This window comes from Rhea pennata, chromosome 1 (assembly GCF_028389875.1).
Source record: "Rhea pennata isolate bPtePen1 chromosome 1, bPtePen1.pri, whole genome shotgun sequence".
NCBI lineage: Eukaryota > Metazoa > Chordata > Aves > Rheiformes > Rheidae > Rhea > Rhea pennata.
The window spans coordinates 53,570,118-53,595,994 of NC_084663.1; the positions used below are offsets into that span (position 1 = coordinate 53,570,118).

At 42.5% G+C, this 25,877-nt stretch overlaps 1 protein-coding gene across 1 annotated transcript in view; it reads right to left on the bottom strand.

Annotated features, from left to right (window-relative positions):
• Positions 1 to 4,906: 4,906 nt before the first annotated feature.
• Positions 4,907 to 25,877, bottom strand: part of GRIN2B (glutamate ionotropic receptor NMDA type subunit 2B) — a 206,142-nt gene continuing 185,171 nt past the window's right edge. The window contains exons 10-13 of the mRNA XM_062586741.1: positions 12,912 to 13,072; positions 10,625 to 10,812; positions 8,672 to 8,910; positions 4,907 to 6,814 (exon numbers count right to left, since the gene is read on the bottom strand). Of these exons, the coding sequence (XP_062442725.1) occupies positions 4,907 to 6,814; positions 8,672 to 8,910; positions 10,625 to 10,812; positions 12,912 to 13,072 (2,496 nt within the window). The remainder of the gene's footprint in view (positions 6,815 to 8,671; positions 8,911 to 10,624; positions 10,813 to 12,911; positions 13,073 to 25,877) is intronic.

Genomic DNA, 25,877 nt, shown 5'->3' on the forward strand with positions numbered 1-25,877 from the left:
GCTCTGAAGCAAAGACTTGCCTATAAAGATCCCTGAGGTATCTCTGATCATTCTAATCCGTCACCATCATCATATATGTTTTCTGTCTCCCCCCTCTCTCTTTTGCTGGCAACGTTGCTGTGAGAAACAACCCTGATTTGAAGGTACAAAGGGGCTTTATTCAAGATGGATGTTAGTGTCTTCTTGGAGTGAGGAGCTCAACATCAGCATGCACTGCTGAAGAAGTCAGAAGCAAAGAGGCCCATCCTGGCAACTCAAACTCCTCCATCAAATCCTTCAGGACATCACAGAGGAATCTTCCTCCCCTTATGCAATGGAAATTGAAGCATCAATTTCTGGTGGGCCAAGTTCATACTTGCATATTGCTGAGCAGTTTGAAACCAGTAGGGTCCTCGCTTGGAGAATTCTGATGGAGCATGCTGGATATTAGAATAGGATGGGAATTGCTGAGGAGGTGGGGACGGTGTGCTTCTTTGCTTCAACTGACAAGTCCTGACTGCAGCTTTTCTTCCCTATTATTTATGATATGACATGACAAGTTCCGATATTGCCCTCACTGGAAGGCATGGTAGGGACAGAGAAGTGCTACACCAGCCTGTGTTGTGTCAAGTTACAGTAAAAAGCTGCTGTGAGTATTCCAAGGTTTATTATGTGGAGATCCATGGCTGCAAGTTCTACCTGCTGGCTGCCTTCCACTGTGCATGGCACATTTCTGATATTTTTGGAATATTTCCTCCTCCGTCTCCTTCTCCTCACATCCTCCTTCAGCTGAGTACATACACTCCAGTGCCACTTCAGAAGAGCATGGCTCATGCAAATACCTCTCAGAGAGCCATGCCCAGGGCTAGAGTGAGAAGGCAAATGTCAGAAACATTGCCAAAGGCGCCTAATCTTTCCCAGGAGACTGGCTGCAAATATAGAGTAGAGGTCAACAAACTGTAGAGGATGCAATCATTTTTTGCTCATTTTTCTTGTGTGCAGAAATTTTCAGAAAAGGAAAATGTTCCCAGCCACTGCCCCAGAAAATACTGGTGTTTCTACAGGAGAGAGAAAGAAATGGCAAGGGAGGGATATGGAATTTTGTCAGGCTCTCATATGAAAGCCCATTCTTTTTTGGACAGGTAATAAACAGCACATGGGTGGTATTCCAGAATAGACAACACCTGCTGCTAATATTACCTGACTGATTCACTTGAATACTTAGAATGAAAATACACCAAATCTAAAATGCTAAATATATTATCAGAGTTTAATAACATAATTGATTTATTTCTGGATTATGAATTACACCCTCCCCCTCCCAAACCCTCCCCTTCACCTCTGTCCCAAAACTTTTTGACCTGTTAGAGCTAAAATAAACAAAGCAACCAGAAAAGATCGCTTATAGGAGAAAGGATTAACCTGATGGACACATGGCCTAATCTATTATGGGAGAAGGCAAAACACCAGACTCCTGCAGTTAGACCAGTAGTTCAATCCAGAATTTCTAATCCTTCTTTTCTGGTTGCCCTAGAGCATTCATTTGAGTGGTTTGTGGCACAGTTAATATTTGCAGAGCACTCAGAGTGTTAACAGTGCTACACAGTATCAACACTAGATAATGATTTTGGCAAACTGTCATTTGCCTATCAGTGGAACAAGGGACAGACCAGTTCGGAGAAAATACGAACCAACTTTCACCCCAAAACACAAAAATCAGAACCTTTAAGAAGAGATTTGAGAAAAGTTCCATTAACTTCTTTTTGGTTTGTTTTCGGCTTAATTTCCCTGCAGAGCCACCCTCCAGGTTTCCTTGTTCCAGGTGGGGAGGGACGGAAAGTACTGAAATAACTGCCAAAGGGATTAGCTGCCCTTGCCAGCTGTCAAGCTCCCCCCCAAGCCCTTAGAAAATACCAGAAATTCTCATGAGCTTTCCCAGGTCCAAGATTTCTAAACCAAAGTAGCATTGGAGAAGTCTCTTAATGTCAAGTGATGGTCCAACCTGAGCGGCCAACTTGATGGTTCACCCCACCACTATCAAGACTGTGTAATGCCTTGAGGCCCAAACTCCACAGAGAGCTGCTGGTACAGAGAGTTTTTATGCAAAAAGGATTTGGGGGTGTTCCCATCATAACATGAAACCCTGCTGGCAAGGCTTGAAGTGACGTTCCGGCGTCTTCCATTCATGAAGATAAAGGTGACAGGGCGATACGGGGGGCCTTGGGGGAACACAACACACATGATTTTCTCTCTCTCTCATTTTTTTTCCTCATTCATACGGCCTCGACCCGCGTAAACCGCTTCCAAAAACGCAGCCTGAAAAGTCGTAGAAAACAAACAGAACGGAAACAAACTCCCCCCCACACACACACCCCACGACCTGAATATTCACAAGAAGAGAAACACCAATTTATACAAAAACGCATTAAAAAAGAAATATTTACAAATGTAAGGAACGCCTTCTTGATGGCCACTGTCAGAGGCATCTGACAAGCTGCCATGTGTTCTGGATTGCAGATCGCTCTGTTAATTTGTTTGGTTTCTTTTTTTTTTTTTTTCTTTTTATACTTGTAATGAGAGAAGAGGGAAAGAATAAGAGTTCCCTTACCGCAAAGACTAAGGGGTAGCATTACAAAGACTCTCTCCCTCTTCTCTCCTTAATTTCCACCATGAAATCTAAGGAAATATCCCCCTCACCCACCCTGCCCACCCTCTCCTCATACTCTTTACTTTACAGGCAAGTCCCACCCTCTCCCCACCCCAGCTTTAAAAAATAAATTAATAAATAGCTAAATAAATAAAAGGCCTTCTGTTGGCTTAAAAAGAGAAAGAAAAGATAAAATCAACCAGTGTGCGGTGAGGAATGAAAGAGAGGTGGCTTTCAGCTCCAAGGAATGTGGCTCATAAAGAAATGGCTGCCATCTCTGTTCAGTGTCAGTCCCCAGGAGTGTCCCCATGCCATTAACACAAGGCTCTTTCAAACTTCCCTCTGTGGAGCCATGGTCATTAAGACATTGGGACAGACCCAGAAAAAAAATAGGAGGGACTTTGCCACATGTCTCAGGATGGGAGAGATCAGCCCACACTCCCACCTCAAATTCTCTGGGAAAAGAAGACAAATGAAAGGGGAGTTCAACTTCTCATTCCTACCATTGCTTCCTTTAGTTTAGTTTAACTTGCATCTAAAATGACACAACGGAAAGAAAAAACACTCTTACTAGATACTAGGTGCACCAGGAAAGCTGTCACTACAACTGCAGGGATGGAAAACCCTAGGCTATTCCAGCTTTGCACCTGTGCTAGTATCTCTCTCTCACACGCAGATGCACACGTATATATACACACACATCTCAGCCTTGCACGCCTTGTCTTCAGCCTCAGCACAAGTTTCTATGCTCTCTGGCATTTATTTAAGCCCATCCTCTCCCAGGAAGACAAGCTGTATACTTCCTCTGTACATTCAATAGTAAATATACATATATATTCCCCATGGGTGTGCACACCCTCCTCCCATTTCCACTTGTGCAAGGAGGTATTGAAACAGTCCACCAACATTACCACAACCACATGCACCCTTTATAGCATGTTTCTTCTCCAGTACCTTGCCAGTATTGGCAGCAGGCACTCTGCTCCTCTTGTTTCAACCTGCTGGCCAAGGGTAAGGAGGGCAGAAAGATGAAATCTTTCTTTTTTTGATGAAACCTGCGGTCCTTGCCAAAAGGATGTGCCAAAACAGGCTTGGTGTCCCCTGAAGTGACAGTGACAAATCTCCCCATCTTTGCCCTGTACTCTTGAGCTCTATACCACTGTGTTTGTTATCCAGACACCTTATAGGATTGTGGGTTTATTTTGCTTTCTCCACAGATATTTCAAGTATAAAGTTATTGTATATACTCACATATAGGCTAACTCATACTATACACTGCTCCCACCCTTGAAGTATGTCACAGCTAGCAAGCAACTCACAGTTAGCAAACCAGCCCTGCTCCTCTGTCCCCAGGCTCCTGTCATTTCAGTGCAAACCAGCATCATCTGTCACAGCTCCCAGAAGCCTCCCTGATTCCAAGTTGCTTTCCCACACTCAGAGCCCACTTCCTTTCCAACTCTCCCACTGGTCTGTCACAGATCCAATGGTTGTAATAGTCATAGTGAATTTGCTAGCCAAACCTGCAGACAATCCTTCTCCTCTCCCACCCCCCACATCCCCCAACAAACAATTCAAAATTTTAGCATAAAATTTCTCAGCATATATGCAAATATATATATATATAATATATATATATATATTTCAGCCCTAAGCCCCCATAATCTTCACAAAGTAATGCAAAGAGAACCTCAGAATAGCTAACGTGTAAGTGCATCATCAGGTTAGTTGTGTAATTCCCCCTTCACTTTCTCCACATCTTCAAACATTACTCTTTTCTAGACAGTTTTAGGAAGAGTTGCCTGAGCAAGCATATTTTCCTGCATGTCCATTATATGCTTCTGCTGTCTCCTCCTGCTACACACACGTGTGCGTGCACATGCCTTTCTTTGATGGGAGCCAGTGAGAGTGAAACACTAGAGTCACTGTCACTCCCCTTCACCCCACCCTTTCTCTGCCTTTTTTTTTTCCTTGCCCCATGAAACCACGAGCAAGGATATCCAACTCCGACGTCACTGTAAAGTGCAATGGCCAGGAATGGAGGAGAATGGAAGGAGTGAGAACATGGAAAAAGAGATTTAAAGGGGGGGGGGGGGGAGGAAGGGAAGTAGAAAGAGGGGAAACCAAAGAGGTGGCACTTGTCACCAGTGCTGCCCTACACAGAACTCCAGTATCCCACAAACTAAGGATGACCTGGGAGAGTAGCGGATGGGATTGATCCCACCCCACCCTCCCACACTCCACATCCACCCCCAGTTCCTCCCCGCGTTCCTCCCCTCTCACTCAAACGTCAGACTCAATACTGGAGAGTTTCTCATAAACATGCCCGTTGCTGGAGCCATTGAAAGCCCTGGGGTTTTTGTTGTTAGGCACACAGGGGTTGGACTGGTTCCCTATACAGATGTCCTTCTGGAAACGGGCTGGCACAGCCCCATGAAGGGCTGAAACCACCGGCTTGTTGGTGGTGACGATGGCTCGGAAGTCTGGCCTGGCTTTGGGCCCTCCTGCCACCACAGGCTGCCTGAAGAAGTAAGATTTGCTGCCGTGGAGCAAGCATTGGTCATCCCCAAAAGTGGGGATGAAAGGGTTTTGAGTGACCCGGTCAGGGTAGAGCGACTTGCTGAGCATGTAACCCCCACTGCTGCCGGGGTTGTTGTGGTGGTGGTAGCTGGTGGCGGGCACTGAGGACTTGTTGTTGGCAAAGGTGGTCTCACTGGCTGGCATCTCAAACATGTGGGCATAGGGGCTCCCCTCCACAAAGCGGCCCTTGTCCTTGAGGCTGACACTGCGGGGTGCCAGGGCCGAATCATCCTTCTGCAGGTCCACAAAGGTGTCGTAGGAGTGCTGCCGACGGAGCTTGTTGCGGTTCTTCTTCTGCACTTTGGAGGCAGAATTGGAAGGGCTCTGAGGATATTTGGAGGAGGAAGTGGCGCTGGTGGCCACGGGCACGGGGGCAGGTGGCTGGTCCAGCTCTTGGAGCGAGTTGTCCTCACTGATGTCATAGAGGTTGCCTGATTTCTTGCAGGCCTCGCACCGGATGCAGGCCTGGCGGGTGGAGTTCTGCCCCACCACTGCCGGCGTATAATTGTGCAGCTTAGAAGGGCAACCACGGCAGAAATTAGCCCCAGGCCGGTCCTCCCAGTCTAGGTTGGTAAGGTTCTTCTCCCATGGCGCTGGAACTCCACTCACAACACCATGCTTGTGCTCGTTGCCCCCACCGAATTCCCCTGAGCCATGCTTGTGGTGGGCCCTGTTGGTGCAGGACCCACCACCTCCTCCTACCGTGTCACGTTTAAACTCATCTCCGCGTTCTTTGTAGATATCCGTCAGGTCCACATGTTCCCAGTGTGGTGAGTTCTCCTTTGCCCGAAACTGGTCCAGGTAGAAGTCCCGTAGCCCTTCCTTATCCCTGAAGTAGCGCTTGTGGTCTGGTGAGCGGGGTGGGCGCCGACGGTAGGCCAGCTCTATCTCGTCAAACTCCCGCCGGGACTTGGCAGAGGCTGGGCGCTTCTTCAGGCTATCCTTGTATTGCTGCTTCCGCCGCTTCGCTGCATTGCCCTCAATGTTGCCATAGGTGACCGTGTGGGTGGAAATGTCAGAGACATCTGAGCGGATTAGGTCATCGTGTGCCCCACTGCCTCCGTAACGGTCACTCTTGAAGGAGAACTTGCCATAGAGGTCACCCAGCTGGCTATGCTTGGCAGGGGGCAACCCCAGGTCCAAGGGCTTCTTCCCAATGGACCGCGACTGGGCATTGAAGGGCGGGTTGTCACAGTCGTAGAGCCCATCAATGGAGCTAGTGCTGCCAATGCTGTGGGGGCGGTGGTGGTGGTGGTAGTGGTCCTGATACACATTGCTGTCCTTCAGCTGGAGGTTGCCGAAGGTCCTTTCCACCTCACTAATATAATCGCTGAAGAGGTTCTCCTCACAAGGGGGGTTGTTATAGGACTTGCAGTCTGAGTGGGTGAAGCTGCGGCGATGCTCAGAGATATCGTAGACCGATGACTCACGGCGGATAAAGTCCAGGGCACTCTGCGGTGAGCCATTGACCCCTGACAGGTTGGCCATGTTCTTGGCTGTCCGAAGCAGGCGGAGGATGTTGGAATGGGTGTTGTTCATAGTTGCCGTGGGGGAGTTCATTGCTGACTGGCGTTCCTCAATGGCCACACCATGGATGCAGCTGTAGATACCCTGAAATGAAAGGAAGCAGAAAGGTGAGTGCTTCTGCAGAGAATACACAAGAGGTGCTGGGAAGTGGGAAAGCAAAACTTGTCAACCTTCCATCACAAAGAACAATAGAGTGAAATCCAATTAGATGTGCACTACCAGCCCTTCCTTTTCTGCTCTTCTCTTTTGCTTCCTCACATTTTTTGCTTCCCTCCTTTTCTCTTCCTCTCCTTTGCTTCATGTCATATCTGCATGATGCAAGCACACCTGCTAGCATCTGTAGGGGTTATTCAAATTTAATAGGTGTAATATGGAATTGCAAATGGAGAAATAATATCCTTGAGAAGTAAAGCATCAAGATAAGACCAAGGATTCTGTGTGGATGAGAGGAAGTGAGTCTTTCTGGCCATTGAAATTCATCTAGACATCAGCGAATCAATGAGACAGGAGCTTGCTTAAAAGAGAACAGCTTCATTTGTCATAAAACTAGCTACGTTATTCACTAGCACATATTAGAAAAGGCAATACAGAGAAAGAGCAGGACTGCCAAATGGGCATTTAGGTCTTTTGCATAGGATAGTGTGGTGCGATGGAATTTTTGATTACTTTTAATTACCTTCAGTTAAATTTAACAATGACTGACTCTGAATTGACATCCCTGAAAGTCCTCTGTTCAACCTCAAATCAGACAGCAGTAGTGCCTAATTCCTCCACATTCCCCACTAGCTCACTTCATCCATGACACAGACCATTTGCAAGGGCCATTCCCAGAGGCAGAAGGAAAGGGGCTCATTTATTCCTTGCCCTGCCAAATGGCGCCTGCTGATTAATGTCAACTGTGAAATGGGCACCATCACATCATGTTATCATTTGATCTCAGCAGCTAGATGATGATTAACTCTTTTTAGAGATTTTGCTAACCTGGACCAGGTCTAACAGGCAATTTCAAAATGAAAGAATCTGTATTCTGCTAAGGATCACCAAACTTCATCTCCTCCATCTCATTCTAGAATAAACCGGATGAAAACTAACAACATACAAGAAAGGCTATGTCTTGTATTCGAAAGGTTTTGACAAATATATTGTCCTCAACAATATATTACACAGCAATGATATACTTTTTGCACAATCAGAGCTAATTCTGTTGCAACAGACAGTGAGGTCAAAAATGCTGAGCTTTGACTTCACTTCAGAAACGATCAGTAGAAAGGATCAGTGGCTGAATGAAGAAGAGGGCTCTAAGTGGGACACTGCTAGCTACAGTAAAAGCAGAAAAATGACTCAGAAATGCCTAGAATCTGCTTTAGATGTAAATATTATTCCCTAAAGCATGATTTGCATAAAGCAATTGCTAAGTTCATGTGGTCACCCTCTCTAGAAGAATTTCTGCATGGTTTGGGGCATGACTTTCAGTTAGGGACTTCTGACTGTCCAGGATAGCACAGTTCTTACCTAACACAAGTTCAGCTGAACAGCTGTAATAAACAGGTCATTGAATACTCTTAAATTTTTTATCAAGTTATCCACTGTAATTTAACTTGTTCCCAAATTTGGCCTCCTTGCAACTTTCTTTGCAGAAGCAATTACAGTTAACCTTGCTTTATACGGAGTTTTCATTTCCATGTAAAATTTTCTTTTTCATGACCCTAACCCAGCTGAGACCGGGGATGTCAAAATACCCATGAAGACAGTTCCCCCACAGGAAAACAGGAAATGCTCTTGCAACATTAACAGGGAAAAGTTGTCAGCCTTTGCACTGGAGACTGCCACTCTATGCTACCCACACGCCAGGCAGTTCTGGTGGATTTCCCCATTTCCCATACCTAGGACCACCTGATTAAATCCTGAACCTGTTCCTTACTGCTAGCTAATGACACTCACCCTGCTGATGGAGAAGACCACACCAGGCTTGCCAGAGCAGACACCCATGAAGCAGTGACGGAACTGCCAGTAAAAGAGGTGCTCGCAGATGAAGGTGATAAGACTGAGGGCCATGGCTGCTCCCAGCATGTAGAAGACGCCTGCCATGTTATCTATATCCAGCTGGCTGCTCATAACCTCGTTCTTTTCATTGTGACAAATACCAGTGAGCCACAAAGCTTCTAGCTCCTCCATCTCCCCTAGAAAGACAGAGAGAAGGAAAGAAAAAGGTTAGCCAGCCCTGCAATGACTTAGAATCTCATGCAGGAGCAGACTGAATGCGAGCAGCTGATCTGCGGTCATTTCCAGCGGTCATGCTCTGTTTCCACATTTGTTACATGGTCACTGTGGAGTTATGTCCATGAAATATTCTGACTACCCTTCTGAAAGGGGCAGGTGCAATTAGGCACAGGCGAGGTGACAGGCTTTTTCCACAGTCAGATATTAGTCATGGAAAGTCATACCACAGGACCAGCTACCCCATTCCCTAAGTATCTACAGCAAGATACTGAACAAGTCTACCAACTGACTGAAGATCTCACCTCATAAACTTTCACTTTCATATTAGGTCAATAAAGGAAAAAATCAATGACTGATACTGGTAGACAGAAATGAGTCACTTTTAAATGAAAACATTGTTCATTTCCAGCTCAAAATTCAAAATGTTGCTTTTTAAAAGTCAAAAGTCTAATTCTGAATTTGTTTTTGACATGTATGAAAACGTATGTTTCTATTTAGTCTCAAAAATATTTTTGTATTTTTACCTAGTTTTATTCCTTTCAGTTTTGTCCAAATTTGACATTTCCAAGCTTTGACCAACCAAAAATATTACTAACTTGTATAAGGTAGGAACGAATGTTCTGTAACCTAATTTCATATCCCCCCCCAACACACACAGACATTTAAAAACAACTGATGTTGCAGGTTGGCAATTCTTTTCTTGCTGTTAGAGAAGTTGTTTTTTCACATTTTCAACCTCCAATCCAGTGATGGGAAAATTCTAGATATTTATGTGGTATAACAGTATAGTCCTAAAAGCTTTATGGAGATCTTACGTCTTTTTCTGAAATAATCTATATTAGCCTACTTAAGAGGCATATCAGTTGGGTGGCCAATTTTCTGCTAAAGTATATCAGTTCTATGTTCTTTCTCTATTCTCTATACCATACGTTCTTTTCAGATTTCAGAAAAAAATAAATAGGAAAAAAAAATAAGCTGTGAATTTAAATTATTCAAAAGGAAGACTCAGAAAGAAGTGATTTGGAGTAAAAAGGGACAGCTAAAGAAATATTTTCAAACAAGTAAACCCTTATCCATGAATAATTTTTTAAATATTAGCAATTTCTCTATTAAGGATGAGATGAATCAGTTAACTATAATATGCTGATTAATAGCTCACTCCAAAGTGTACTTCTGAGTCTCAAGTCCATCCTTGTTTTTTGAGGTTTTGGGTAACCTGAGTTAACTCTTTGCTCCAGAAAAATTCAATTCTTAATTTGGTCATTTCTACATGACTTGATTCTTTCTAGAAATGTAACATATGGGATGACTATGGAAAGTCCAGTATTATTTGTCATTTTGGTCATGGTAAAATCCTGAAGGCACTGAAAAGTTCATGAAAAAAATCTTGTTTTCATAAGATATTTTTCAAACGGACATCTGAATTTATTCTATAAGTTCTCAAATGTTTTTGCAGTTGCATTTCATGTTACTGCTACCCTGCATAGACATTATAAAATAGGTACTACCCTGCGCATTTCTGGTACAATGTCTCTAACAAAGTTTTGCAGTTTAGCTTCTATTCTTTACTTAAATCCGAAGCACCAAAGCCCGGGAAATGGAACATCAATTCCATACATGCAAAGCTTTGTATTTCTTAATAAGACTCCAATTTCTCTTTTTCTTATCACTTACCATCTCCAAAAAGCTGCAGAATGGCAAGATCAACCTGGCGCTTCCAGCCTGAATCCTTTTGGATGGCAATGCCATAGCCAGTGGAGGCAAACACTTTCCCACTCCCAATTGTTACCAGCTTGCAGCCTTCATCTCTGCCAGCCATGTAGTTTAGCACTGCTGCATCATAAATGAAAGCATCCAACTTCCTGCACAGATGAAAAAGAAGGGCATAGTACAGAAAAGACAGAATCTGCATGAGTTCATAGGTGTTCCTAGCTTAATCAAAGGCCAAAATGAACCTTTCCTAGATAACCTTTTTTCAGCTTCATCAGAAGTAACAGAAGTCTGAGCCTGGAAACTGTTTTCAGGTGGATCTAAACTATAAATGAGGACTGCATTTCTCTCTGACTCTTTAATAATCATCATTTCTGATCTGAAACAAAATTTGGAATGGAAACATACTGCAAGGTAAAGATGAACGAAGGAAAAGCCATGGGGATATCCATAGTCATAAGACTAGCTTAAATTTTGGTAATGCCTTTCATCTCACAGGAACCTAAAATATTTTAGACCGTATATCAATATTATATAGCAAAGCAGAGCCTGCAATAAGGAAAAGATTATCTCCAAACCACTGGCACAATTTAGCTAAGCAAAATATAATTTCCAAAATTAAATGTAGCCAGGACATTGTGTTTAACTCCCCAGTTACTGTGAGAAATCCTGCTGGATCTTTATCAATGTCAAGTGGCCACAGTGACAGCTTTATGGTTTTCCATGCTGAGTAGCTTTTTGGTAAAGAGTGCTTAGCTGAAAACCAACAGAAAGATTCTGCTTTAACATAGAGAAATCCCCATTATTGGCTGGGAGGGGCAGACAGCACAACGGATGATTGCTGAGAATCTTCTTCTCACCCCAACAGTGAAAGTGATTTGGGTGTGGGGGGAGTCTCAGAGGGGTGCATTTTCCACATAACCAGAGACAGACGATGAGTAAATCCTCCCACTAGATCTGAAATTTAGCACTTTCTGGTAAAAGACCGAAGACCTTCCACCTTCCACATTCTTACACCCACACTATCTTTTCAATCCCCCTCCTGCACATGTATTTTCAGCATGGTGATCATCTCAGTCCCAGTGTGTATCTGCAGGAAGGTCTGTCCAAGGGTGGGTATGAAGCCAGGATGACATCTACTGCAAGTGTTGAGCTCTATTTCATCTATATATTTCCAGGACAGAGCGTATTTATTTCCTGGATGATGACTACATTGGCAAATACTTTCTCAGGATGGTATCCAACAATGGTACAATCATTTATAATGGGCTATGCACCTTCTGATCCTGGCAAACAGGTTTAGAAATATTCAGTCAATCTAGTAATTAAATTGGCTGAACATCTTAGTTCGTGCTTTGGAATAAACTTTCTCATAAGGATGCAACACGGTATAAAGAAAAATTATTTTTTTTCAGCAGGGCTGGGTTCTGACAACCAAAGTGGTCTGTTGTGGATGGAGGCCTTTGATTATAAGTGTCAAGGACTTGCAAATATTAATGATATTTTAAGTTAGCTCCTCCACAGATCCATTGCTATTAATATTGGGTGAGCTGTTCAAAGGTTTTTTTTTTCTAATGGTTTTTCCTACATTTCCCAAATTACGCAATCAAATACTCAGATTTTATATATTTCCTCATTATTCCAACAACATTTGTTAGACTCTTGATGCTAAAATATTCCAGAGGGAAGGGCCACTTGCAAACTATTTGCTTCAAGCACACCTTCCATTACACTGCATTAGCTACTGATACACTAGGGTGGGATTAGTCTGACAAGGATTGTTTCAGCTTCCTAATTAACATAATCTTTTATACACATAAGGAGGGAAAATAAAGGAATTTCCAATGACAATGCAAATGGTTTGAAACAAACTTTGCTCACAGAACTCTGTGAGTTTCTCTTGTGTATGCATAAGGACCCATCAGCATGAAACAGCTTGCTGAAGTGAGATCTTTGGGACTAATATACACAAGGCTAACATACACAAGGCTACACAAGATCCTCTTTTTTTTTTCTTTTTTTTTCAAACAGTCTTTTAAAGACAGGAAAACCTGAAACTCTTATACAGATGTTAATATAAAAACCTAGCTAAGATCATCACAAAATTGTCTCTAGTGTTCTATGTAGTCTTGCTATAGTTTTACCCATGGAATGATAATGGAGACTCATTGCCCAAACCACATAAAAAATTGCCAGACAAGCAGGCAGAAAAGTCAGTTTCTGTTGCAATTTTGGACAAAGCAAGCCTCACCCAGTCTTCAGTGAGAATAGTGCATCATCCACTCCCCTCTGATTGAACTTCACCATGTAGCTGTGCATTTCAGGGTAGTTGTTACGAATGTTCCTTTCTGTGCTGCCATTGGGAACCGTCCCAAATCGGAAAGGTGGGGAGAAGTCATTAGGTTTCTGGAACTGGAGAGACAGAGAAAGAACATTTCTCACCATCTTTCAGCATGAAGCACTCATCTGCCAGGGAGAGCATGTTCTTCTCAGAGAACCTATGTCCGTTGTGACATGGAAGGTAGTTGTAATGTTATCCTTATGTCAGACGGAAAATATTATTGAGAGAATATTATATTTCACTATTTTCAAATGTAATTAGTGACACAGAGTGAAACTCAGCAATCTTAACTTTTTGTCCAATCTGGATTAAGTGCATAAAATAGCCAGTGATCAAAGATCAAAAGGAGGCTAGATAAAAGGAAAGGGAAAAAAGGAAAAGATAATAGGGAGGCTGAAATGCTGCCAAGGAAATATTTTCAATAAAATCTATGTGTATTTTATCTACACAGTGCCATTTAGTTTCTAAGAAGTATCTTTTTCAGTTCTGTGGATGCCTTTGCACTTCCTGACTCTGCCTGAAGTAGAAGAGTAATTAATGAGAAGTAATGCCTCTCTGAACACCTCCTGCCTGATTCACCAAACGAAAGATCAGCTTTCAAACTTTTGGGCAAATTTCCCAAATGAAATTCTATTAGTGGTTGCGAGCCACTAGTAACATTTGATGCCCAGAACAGAGCTGGCAGAAGGAATACTCCAAACCTCTTGCTGCTCCCAGAAAATACATTCATCATAATATTCCCCTACAGCTGTAAGACTGTGAGATTTTATATGACACTTGCTTAATTCAAATCATAATCAATGCTCTCTGAGGATTTATGAGCAGTAAAATTTAGACTGTCAAGCATAAAGACCCCTTAAAACCAGCAGACAGAAAGAAGCATAGAATTGTAGGCCAAGAACTGAATAAGCACTAAAGAAAAAAAAATACAAAATTAGGTTAGATGGAGGGAAGCCCTCTCTTCTTTTGATACATCAAATAGTACTTTGCGTGATACTAATTGTTGACTCTCAGCTTAGACTTTTTATTTGGGTATCTTAAGAAGCATGTTAAGAACATGCTAGCAGCCAGACCAAACCCAGTTAACATAACAGATCACCCAGTACATGAATATATGTGATTGTGCACTGCTGCCTTTTGTGGTAGAAACATGGTTACAGTTTATAGCTATAGCTCCAAAGATAGGCAGTCAGGCCTGACTCTTGAGTTTGGCTGAAACCTATTGTGGAACCCATTCAACTCAGCAGAGGACCCCAGAGTTATTAAATGTACTACACAAGTATCAGTGACCTTTGTCAGACGGAGTAAAACACTGTATCTTGTTGAGGAGGAATTTATTCACTGTGAGAGTGACAGAGCACTGGAACAGGTTGCCTAGAGAGGTTGTAGAGTCTCCTTCTCTGGAGATATTCAAAGCCCACCTGGATGCAACCCTGTCTAACATGCTCTAGTGACCCTGCTTGAGCAGGGAGTTGGACTAGATGATCTCCAGAGGTCCCTTCCAACCTTACCGATACTATGATTCACAGCATTTCAGGATTGAGGCCATCTAGGAGCTTTGACTGTGAGTAGGTCGAGGCACTGTTCACATCACTAGAATGAATGTATGGCACCTATTTCTTTGCATCAGTCAACTCCTCTGGCTGTGCAGGGAATCATCTCTCCAATTTGGATGAGATGGTCTGACCTGTACATGCACACAAAAGTATGTGAGAGAAAACACCTGACCTACTGCTTTAAGCCAAAATGAAGCATCAGGTCTGTTTTCTAAAACACAGGTTGGCACATCACCAAAAAAGAAGAGGTTTCATATAGCATAAAACAGGCAGTAAGGTGCCTCTTAAAACCTTGTCATGCTCTCAAGGGACAAACACAAGCTCATAGCTATCAAAATCTGTAATGAAAGCAAACTTTGATGAGAGAAAAATCACTGCAGCATGCTAAAATTATTCTTTTTACCAGGCTGATTAGAACAGCAGTTTAGGAGACCCATTGTGAGAAGGGCATTGCCACATCAGACACAAAGGAACAGTCTCTCTCCTGTCACGCTAAAGCAGGAATTTGCAAAGTGGGTGACTTGTTTCCCTGGAGGCTGCAGACTCAATCTTGTGTGTGGAGGGGGATCTCATCCCCAACAAGCCCTCCACAGAGGAAAGTCAGCTGGGCAAGCAGCGGATAGATAGGCCCAATCAGCACTGGTGTAGCTGCAGCATGCCCTTTGGAGAGGCAGAAGCTATGACAGCCTCTCTCTGGGCCCAAAGAGTATTAAGGGAAAAAGAAGTCTTAGTCAAAGTCCATTTTATACCTCCACTCTCTATCCCCAGTGATGCAATTCTTGGGTTTGCTTGTTTTTGTCACTGTGTCTATTAACTCAAACTAGAAGAATTATACAGTCAGGCTAGACTGTGATATGGGGTAGTGATGCCTTCCTTGAACTATTCTTTGCTCCCTCTGCGTTCCCACACCCACTTTAACACCATCTAGCCAAAGGTGGAAGGTTTCATATCTCATTCTTAAACTCCTGGGCAATAAATGAATAAATAAATGAAAACACTCCTCCTGAAGAAAACAACTGTTCTCTGTAACTGGAAAAGCATGTTTCCAGAGAAGTAAATCAGGCTAATCTACAAAACCATATGCTAAACACTCACTTAGCATCCCTTACCTCCCTATTCATTCCGCAGTCAGAACAATTCTTCCCCACACACTCACATGCACACGTGCTTCAAGCATAGTCTGGTGGACAATGAGACAGGAAGCAGTCTGAAAAGTTCCATGTGGGACTCACACCAGAGATCTTTAACTTGGATGCCTAAGAGGAACATACATACATACCCATCCTCAGCCACGTGGTTGTGTTTGCAAAGCTGAAGGCAATTGATGCCCAGCTGACTCAGAAGTCCATGGAGACAGAGAAAAGTAGCTAGCTTCTTCACCTTTGAGAAGTAAAACTGGTGCCTGCACACAACTTTCTAGCAAGAGAAGGCAGCTGAAAAATCCCCATATTTTTTGCTTGGCTGTGGGTGAGCACAGCTCAGTCCCAGAATGGAGGATTCTCCAACAAGCTCTCCAGGGCTAGAAATGGCTGAGTCCTCCTGAGCTGACTTCTGTCCCACATAACTCATAGTGACAGAGCATGAAGACATGCAAGCCTTCCTAGAAAACATACTGAGTATATTGAGAAAGTGTGTGTCCTGTCCTGGCAACAAGGTGGAAGAGCTTGTGTGGTGAAATTAGAGAAGACCCGTATGAAGGAAAGTTAATTGATAATAAAGATCTCGGTAAGGAAAGCCAATTGTAAGGCTGCCTTGAGGCCTGAAGGAGCAAGGCACTTTGGCAGGCTGGTCTAGGAGGAGTCTGAGAGATGATGAGACAGGAGCTGAGGCACGCTGCAGAGGCAATCACATGGAGACAGCCTGTGCAAAGGTAATCTCAAGGCCTCTGTAATACAGAAAAGGGAATTAACCAAAGATACTGACAGAAATAGTCAGGATTTAGATTCCTGAAAGAGCTCTTCCATCACTTCGTGTAAACGCTACTCTTGCCAAGGACCTAAATCATAGCTACTCTGCCCCAGGCATGCACAAACAAGAGCCCTTGTGCAGATCCATCTAAAAATGTTGTGATAACTGGAGAGGGAAAGCTAAGAATAACAACCTCACCAGTTGCTGAGCAAGCAGCAGCTGCAGAGCATCACAAGGAGCAGCAAATAGGGCTGCACAGGGTCTGCATATACACTGTTAACTCTCAGTTCACATTTTCCTGCAGCACAGGCCCTATCCTTGTTACAGAAAATTGGGTTTGCTGGCCACCATAACAGGGTCTGACCCTAGATTCTCACTGAGACTGAGATTCAAAGCCAAATCAGAGGAAAATAAGTTTTAATGGCACATGTATACTAATTACAACTCAAGCTGGGTGCTTCCAAAGAGGAAACCATAGCTCTGAACCAATCATAATATTAGAGTTCGGGGTCTTCCAGCTCCCAGTTGGTCCTTTCCATAGCTTCCAGATGTGCTCTTTACTTCTTACTTCACTTCTGCATACTTGTCAATGGTTCTTTTACTCCCTTATCTTGTCCCTTGGAACCAGTCTTTGTGGTTACTTCTTTCCTGCATAGTTGTCTGGCCCTTCTACTTCCTTATCTTGTCCTCTGGAATCAGTCTTGTGGTTCCTTTCTGTCTTTCTTCTGTGTCCTAAGTTAAAGTCCATCTCCCTGCTGGTGATCATTAATGCTAAACTGCTTATTTCTCCCTACAATCCCTCTGCTTAACCATAGCTACCTTGAGGGGTAACTGCCCAGGAGGAACTCACAGGGCTCAACCATAGCCCTGTGCCCGAATAAACCCAGCAGGAGGCATGTCCCCAGCAGCAGCCATCCCTAGCTGCAGCCTTCCACTCACTCCCCACATGGCCTCAGCCACGAAATGTACTCATTATACACAAGATGATGTGACAACTTCTCACCCACAAGAGAAGGTCTCTGAGAAGGCTAGCTTCACATCAAATGCTTTTTGGGGGAAGATACAAGCCATAGATTGAGGTCTTTGCCCTGTCTGATCTCTGCATGAGAAAGACATCAAGCATGCCTAAAGGGCTGGAGTGGCTTCTGGGCAGGAGACTCCTGAGTTCAGAGCCCAGCAGATGCCCGCCTCTTCAATCCCTCATTCTGCACATTGAAATCAGGATGCATTAAGTACAAATCTGACTATGGCTTTGGGAAAGTAACCTCTCAGAGTCAGAGACCAGAAATCTTACTGCTCTGGAGAGCAATAAACACACAGGCTGAGGGCTATTAGCACATTCAAAGTGGAGAGCCCCTTTCCCACTCCTCCCCACAACTCGCCATGAGAACTGTTGGTAGCAGCAGCGAGAGCGGGTTTAAGTGCCTTGTCTGGCAGAGCCATTTCATTAGCAATTTGGAGCCTTGCCGTGCAGAAAGCAGCACTGTTCTCAGATGTTTGAATATCAATCTGCATAATGAAACAGGTGATAGGAGTTCTTCCCATTCAAGCAGCCACTATTGGAGGGGATTCAGGAATGAGGGGAAGGGGTTATGTCTAATTGGCCACAATTAATTTGATGAGAATTTTTTAAATATATTGTCTATCACCAAATGGTTCCTGCAGAAAAGCGCATCTGCACTTATTTGTCTGCCTGATGTAGTCTGTGTTTACACTGTGAAGTGTTTGCCAATAGCATTGAAAGCAGTTTCCCAAACTCAGCAAGCTCTCTCCACAGAAAGGCTCTCTTTTGTCAGCGGATCTTCTTTTACATTGCTGAAAACAAAAAAATCCACTGCTGGATAACATAATGAACTGGTAAAACTCTGTGTGGGTGTGTGGGTATGTGTGAGTGTGCGTGCATGTGTGTGTGTGCACGCAAGTGTGTCTGTCTGTCTCTGTGCGCCTGTGCGTCTCTGTGGTGTGTGTAATGCCCTACCCGTACACAGCTTGTCTGGGAGGGCTCCTCCCACTTTACAAGGCCCAGACCCTTAGATTAAATTTTCTACTACCCAGGATGCAAGTTTTTCCTAGGCTCTGTGTCAGATCTGCCAGGCCTTCAGGATGTTTTAGATCTCTAGTGCACCTGAATTGGCTTTAGACATCTACTTTTGCACAAATGCACGAATGAATCTAGTCACTGCAACACTCGGCAGTTTCTCTCACTGAAGTACAGGGTGGCTCCTGTACAGCAGCCATGAGTAGCAGACAGCCCAAAGCACCCATCACTCTCTTGAACTTGCCCATCAGTGTAGTCACAACTTTTCACACAGGCACCTAGAAGCCAACACTTTGTTCTCTCTTTTGGCTGCTGTACAACCAACGGATATCTATTGTGACACAGGCCTGATGTCTCTGAAAAAGACAGCATTTATCAGTGAGCTGGAACATAAGATTTAGTGAGATCAGGCTAGAAAAGCAAAGTGTGCGCTCAAGTGTTTAATTTTAGCACAACCTCTCTGCATTACCCAAACATCCTTCATTGTCCCCTCTTGCTCTGGTTCAGTCGCATGTCACTGCAATCAGCTTGCACCTCTCTTCATTGCCTGAAAATCCAGTCAGGCTGTTTTCACAGGAGCTTCAGCCAGAAGTTGTTAAAAATTCTAGGTTGGGTCAGTGGTTTTTAGGTTGGGCTCAAATATGGCTCTGCACTTAATTCTTGATAGTCCACTCATGGCCACAGCAACTTCTCTTGCCTCAGGCCCTTTGCTTACTTATCCAGCCAAGAAAAGAACCCCTTCACTGCTAACATCATGCACAATGTTGTAGAAGCACAGAGCTGGATCTGCCCCTGCGAAGCTGCCTGCTCTGCTCCTCTCTCTTTAGGAGGACTCACTTAGATGTCACTGTTCCTGACAGCTCTTTGTCTAGCCTGCTGTGGAAGACAGTCACTTCTGGAAACTTCCCCATTCCCTAGCCCAGGGCTTTACTACTGGAAAGTTCTTCCCAGCACCCAAGCTAAAGCCTCTCTGCTGCACCCCAAGTACAGTACTTTCTGTCATATTCACTACTACCTCTTACGCTTTGAAGACTGATAAGCTGTTTGTCCTCCATCTTCTCAACTGGAGAAGAAAGCAGCACAGTTCCTTCAGTCTTTCCTTGCAATCCACATTATCCAGACCTCCAGCCATTCTTGTTGCTGTCCTCTGGCTGTATCTAGTAGATCTTTCCTTGGCTTGTCTTTGGTTGGTAAATGTGCTTTTACACTCCACTGCACCAAGAACAATCTGACCAGGACCCCAAGATGCTTAGAAAACATTATATTAAGAAAGCTTGCAACAACACAGAACCAAGGAGATAAAAGCATTGCTGGTAAGAGGTAATGCTTATTATTACTCTTCTCAGTGATTTTGTATTTTATGTCTTTTCCTCTGGTCTTTTACCTTATTAGGTGCAGCTTGCAAGGTCTTTGAGGTAGTAACTGTGGCTTGATCTGTATTCAGAAGGTGAGCAACTTGCTGCTGGAATGTCAGTCATCACTGTCTGCACCATTTCTTGGCTTTCTTTTGGCTTCCCCCCTGCCCCCCCCCCACCCAGAAGAAACTTTCCTGGATTCTTTTTCTTATCCAGCTTGGTCATATACACTGGCAAATGAATTGTACCCTATCACTTACCCTGGTAATCTAAGTGCTCTATAGATTCTCAGTGTGGAGGCTGATCTATTGGTATGTTGGTACAGGATGTTTTTACATTGCTAAAAGTGCATCCAAACTAGGAATGTGCCAACACAGCAGCATATGCAAATAATCATGCTTCACACCTAAATCATAACACTAGCACAAGAATCTGTCAGTAGGGCAGGCTGAAGAGACTATGCTACCCATTCTTCTATTACTCATGAAAATTGTACAGATACTTCTCAAGCTTCAGTCCTAAGGTACCCCTCTCCACTCTGCAGTCACATAGCTTTGACATTAAAGATATTTTTTGCTCCCAAGGTGGAACTCACAGCCATTTCCTTGTGAATAAATATTTTCTGATCCTCCTTTTCTCCTACCTCCCATTTCCTCTCTTCTTTTACATTTCCTCATGATACGACCATCCACCCCCTCAATGGAAGCTGGGATTCCCTGCAGCTCAGAATACAGAATACAGAATCCCATCAACTATTCCCAATTATCAGGCCTGAATATAGAAATCAACCCTAAGATTCCAGTAGCAAAAAAAATAAAAATAAAAATAAAAAAAATATTGTCTTTGCTAATCGAACAACATATGCCTTGATTTATAAATTAAAAAAAAAAAATCTAATCTAATATATATAATACAGCTTTAGGAAGGCAGAAAAGTATCCTATGCTCCCTCAAACCTTCATTTTGTGTTTAATCTTATTATTAAATACCCCGTGAAATTTCAATTCTCTGGCCTTGCTTTCTGTAGCATTTTCACCCATGAATTATTCTAGATGAGTCTGAATGGAGTTATCAGTATTAATGCAGCTGACTGGAGCAAAGTTGGCAAAGCATTAGATTAAATTCCCTTTTAAAGGAAGATGTAAGGTAGGTCAGACCCATAAACACAAAGGAAAATGTCTATAAATGCCTAGTGTTAAAACAGACATGTGTGGGTCAGAGAAGGAAACAGAGCAACCTAGGGACACACAGAGGTGTGTGTGGGGAGGCAGGGGAAAGCAAAAGAAAGGAGTTCAAAAATAGCAACCTTAAAAATAGTTGTCCTTGTAAAAGAACTCAGATGAAAGCAGAGATCCAATTGGCGGAAGAGGTTGCCATCACATGTGGTTATTGCCAGAGTGATGCACACAGTAGGGCTGTACAGCCTCTCTGCAAGCTGGATTGCTCTGTGCAGACCAGCTCTGTACCGCTTCTGGTCTGAGCAGAACACTGCAAACCTCAGGCAATGCAGTCTCATCTTGAACAGATGGCATTTCAGGGCTCCAGCATCTTCCTTAGCCAGATCTATAGAGGCTCACTGGGACCACACCACCTTTTTCCTGGCCCAGGCTTTATGGACACATCAGGCCTACAGGGTCACTGCAGGATCAAAGCAGAACATGCAGACTGAGTCCATCCACTACCAACAAACCAGGCATCTCCAGGGATTGCATTGCTCACCTGCTGAGAGTGTGTAGACATTATGCTGCCTCTCTTTATATACTCTCCACCCAACACTAATACAAAGGCTCCAAAACTTCCATAGGGCACATTTAGCAGGCTATTGGCTTCACATCAGCCTCCGTGTTAGGTGTTCCTCAGGCCTGACCAGAGAACAACACCTATAGTGGAACCACTGAGCTTCACCAGCCAGACAGGAAAGCTCCTTCCACATCCCTAATATTACTAGATACAGTATTGGTGAGTACAGTCATATCTGTTGCAATTAAGTAGGTTGTGGAATATTAGCTGCAGTACAGGACATATAGCTTTTGCATGCATGTGAGTAGAGGATAAAGATCATTCTTCTACCTCAGCATCAAATTGTGCCATATATTCCATCCTTGGAAATCAGCTTCCCTTTCAAACAGAATGGGGCAAAAGGCACATGCTGAATAACACTAGCCAAGCATGGAGCAGAAATTAGTGAGGTAAGAAAGATGCTTGTTAGTACACTCACATTAGTATCATTGGAAGTATAGATGTTAATTCAGAGGGAGAAAATTAACTGATGGAAAGGACCTTGAGAGGTGAGGTGGTAGCTAAGTACAGAGGAGTTTGAAATCCACTTTGTTTGCATATGATACAGCTAGTTTATGTACTCTGAAACTTTCTGAGAAATTCAGATTATATAGTTTAATGGGGAGAAATTACATTTTCAGCCATCGTCATTCAGAAAGGCAGGTCAGAGCTTCCTATCTTGTGACTACTAAGAGTACCCAACTTGTTTCAGCAGCTTGTACCGGGGTGCTAACCACTAGACAGTAGAGTGAAACCCTGTGCATGACTGGCAAACCTCCCAAGACTTCAGTGAGCTCAGAATTTGCATTCAAGTAATTAGAAAAGCCTATTTATCTTAGCAATGTAATTTCTTAAGCACCATTATATCCAGGGAGGCAATATAAAAAAGAGGGCAATCAAGGCAGGGCATGCCAGTTCAAACCCAAAGGTGGGAGATAAGGCATTCCTTTAGCCTCCTGCTGAAAGCTGCCTGTCAGAAACCCCATCTGTAAGTGGATAACAGCAGAGGAATAAAAGCTGTGAGTCTTGGGATACTAGAACTGGTGCACCTGAAGCCAGCAAGCCTATTGGGCCACCAAGACCCAGGGAAAGCTTTGTCCTTGAATATCGAATAGCCAGGGAAAAGTAGGACTCCTTTCCACCAGGTCATGTAAAAATGCCTAAGAACATACAGTCTGCCATGTAGCAAATATATATATATATATGCACATATAACTTCAAATGTCTACTAGCATAAAGCAATGAAATTTGGGGGAAAGTTGTTGTATTTTTTATAATCCTGTAGATCTTATCCTCTCATCCCTTTCCCACCAGCATTTCAGTTCTGATCGTTCAGATGAAGGAGGCCAGCTCTCATCTCTCACACTGCCAACTCTTAGTGGCAGGGCCATTGTCTTTTATTTGACTGCAGAATGCCAAGTACATTTATGGCACTATATAAATAATAAATAAAAATATTCATTGCCTCTCTCTCTGCTGACTTATACTGACACGAAAAACAGGACAATCCTTTGCTTCTCTCCTCCCTTCGCCCCATTATGTAACTCTCAGAAGACAGCCTTTTCCCGACTGCCAAACAATTAACACAGAAGTGACCAAACATGCCCAGAGTCTTCAAAGGGTTAATTCCAAGAACTGACTGAAAGAAAGAAGAAAAGGAACAGTAAAGAGTGACTGAGGCCTGGGAAATGCCAAGGCAATGAGGCTAGGGGAATACAAAAGCTGCAAGCTATGGACTGTGCCACATTGCAACAGACTTCACTTCTCCAGCAATTCCCACCTGTGCTTCTAGCAAAACCTAAGGAGTTGTGTTCCCTCCTCTGCCAGCAAGGATGAATTAAGTCTTATTTAGCATATCCATTCCCCATGTATCTCACCTGCTTAAGTTCCTCACTAAAACACATTTTTATTTCCATTAATCCTGAAGTCCCATTACAAGTTTCTACTGTCATTAAATTCCTCCAGACTGACAGAGAAGAGAGAATCCTGAGAGACTGAGTCAAGGCTAAAGCGTACCACAGCCTCCTTGCTGTTCTATCCTACTCAGCATTGAGCTTAAAAAAAGGAGAATGACAAAGAAAGTAGGACTGAAGGGGGGAGGGGGCAGAAAAAGCATGCTTGAAAACCCACTGATTTTAAACATCTATAGCCTTAAAATTACTGAATCATATTTTAACACACCAGCACAGAGGTTTGGTCTGAGGATCTCGCAAAGCATAAAATTCATGCCAATTTGAAGAATACAGAATGACTGAATCTACAATGCATGTACCCATCTACAACTGTAAAAAATTTCTGAGATCATATCTATGCATACAATAAGCATAAACCATTAGTAAGATATATGTTACTAACATATAACATGCTATCTATTTTAGTAGCTATTTATTAATATGAAGATTTTGTTATAATATTTACTTAAAGAAATAAAATACATAATGCGTTATATAGCACTTCTGTATAGACCATACTATAGTAACTGATGATTTACAAAGAGGTACAGAGAAATCATCAGATTTTAGGGCATAAAAATTAGGATTTCTCTAAATTTTTTGTACTTCATAATGAATCTATGTTTGTTATATTAACCACTAGTCAGTACCACTAATGTTATATATAAAGGTTACATTTAAGCAAAAGGCTGAACACAGTTCTACCTATTTGCAGTTAGATGTCCTCCCAGAGAAATTCTGTGGAAAGAAATTCAACTCTACTCCATGACATACGTTTTGATGTTTGGGGGATTTTTCTTTTTTTTAATTTCTCTCTCCTTTTTTTTTTTTTTTTTTTTTTAAGTGAGTGTCTTAGGCTAGGACTTTTTGTCTGAATGATTCTGATTCATATAAAAGAGGACAGAATTAAAACTTGCACAGTCTTACTTGCATCTAGCTAACTCATAATCTGCACAAAGGTTTCCCAAACAATAAGAAGCTGTTGAAAAAACTGCATATATTCTGCTTTCGGAGACTGCCTCATAAAACTTATTTTGTGTCACGCAGAAATCCATAAAAGTACCACAAATATTTGCTGACAGTAAATACATGATACCCTGGAAGATTTATATTGCCTCCAAGTTCACCCTGTCAGACCCTCTTCCTTCTTACAGCTCTTACGAGGTGCAAGAGTAAACCCCACTTTTGGTCTCTTTGGAAGATTTGTGGCTGATGGATATACCTGTTCTATGTTTTTCCTAACCATCTCCAGAACAGGTATTTATTGTACAAAATCTACAAGCTCAGAAAAGCATTTAACTTCAATCATGTGAATAATAGCCCATTGACTTTAATGTCACCACTCATGAGCCCAAAGTTAAGCTCATGCTTAAGTGTTCTGCATATCTGGGATCCTCGTATAATTTAGATTTAATGTGCTGCATAGTACAATGTGGGAAATAATTCATTTTTCAGTTCCAAGGCCAAGCATCAATTACTGCAGGAATGAAGTAGATTTTTTTTTTGCAGGCTTTTCAGTGAGATTTTTGTTTTGTATCAACCTGAAATGTTTCATCCAGTTCAGAATAATGTGTTGTTTTGTCTTCTGGTTATCTCGTTTCGTCTCTTTCCTTTGTTAAAGAAAACATCTTTTTTTTAAGTGTAGGTCCAGTTTTAAATGAGTAGTGCCTTTAGAAAATGACAAGGCAAAAAATATTTCAGAAATATCAAACAAAATATTTTAAGTATATCAAAATGAGATATTTGGCAAATGCCAGAATTTCCTTCTGCCTTCCTGCATTCTCACCATATTTTTTTTTTTTAAAATGGGCAATTTTAACTCCAAAACTTAACTTTCATAAAAAATCATATATATTGACAAAAATTAGCTGACCTACACTGTATAGAAACAGACTCTCTGTCTCAACATTTCATTAACATCTTGGAAAGTAAGTCAGTCAAATACATACAAAATTTCAGCAATCTATATTAATTTGCAAACATGCAGAAATCCATTTCTCTCCTTTTTATGTCAATTACAAAATTACCATTTTGATACTTTATTAGCTTCTTTGGTATTTTCAACTAATTTATGGGCATGGATGCTATTTTTTTATTATTATTAACATACTGCATTCAAAATTATTTTATTTAAATGCCCTGTTGGCCATCCACATTTGCTTTTATTCTATTACTACTGTATATGAATGGAAATTATGTATAGCTATTAGATTATTTCACACATTAGTTCATTTTATATAATCTTTCCTGTATTTATTGCCTTCGTTAGACTGAAATTCTGCAGGCACT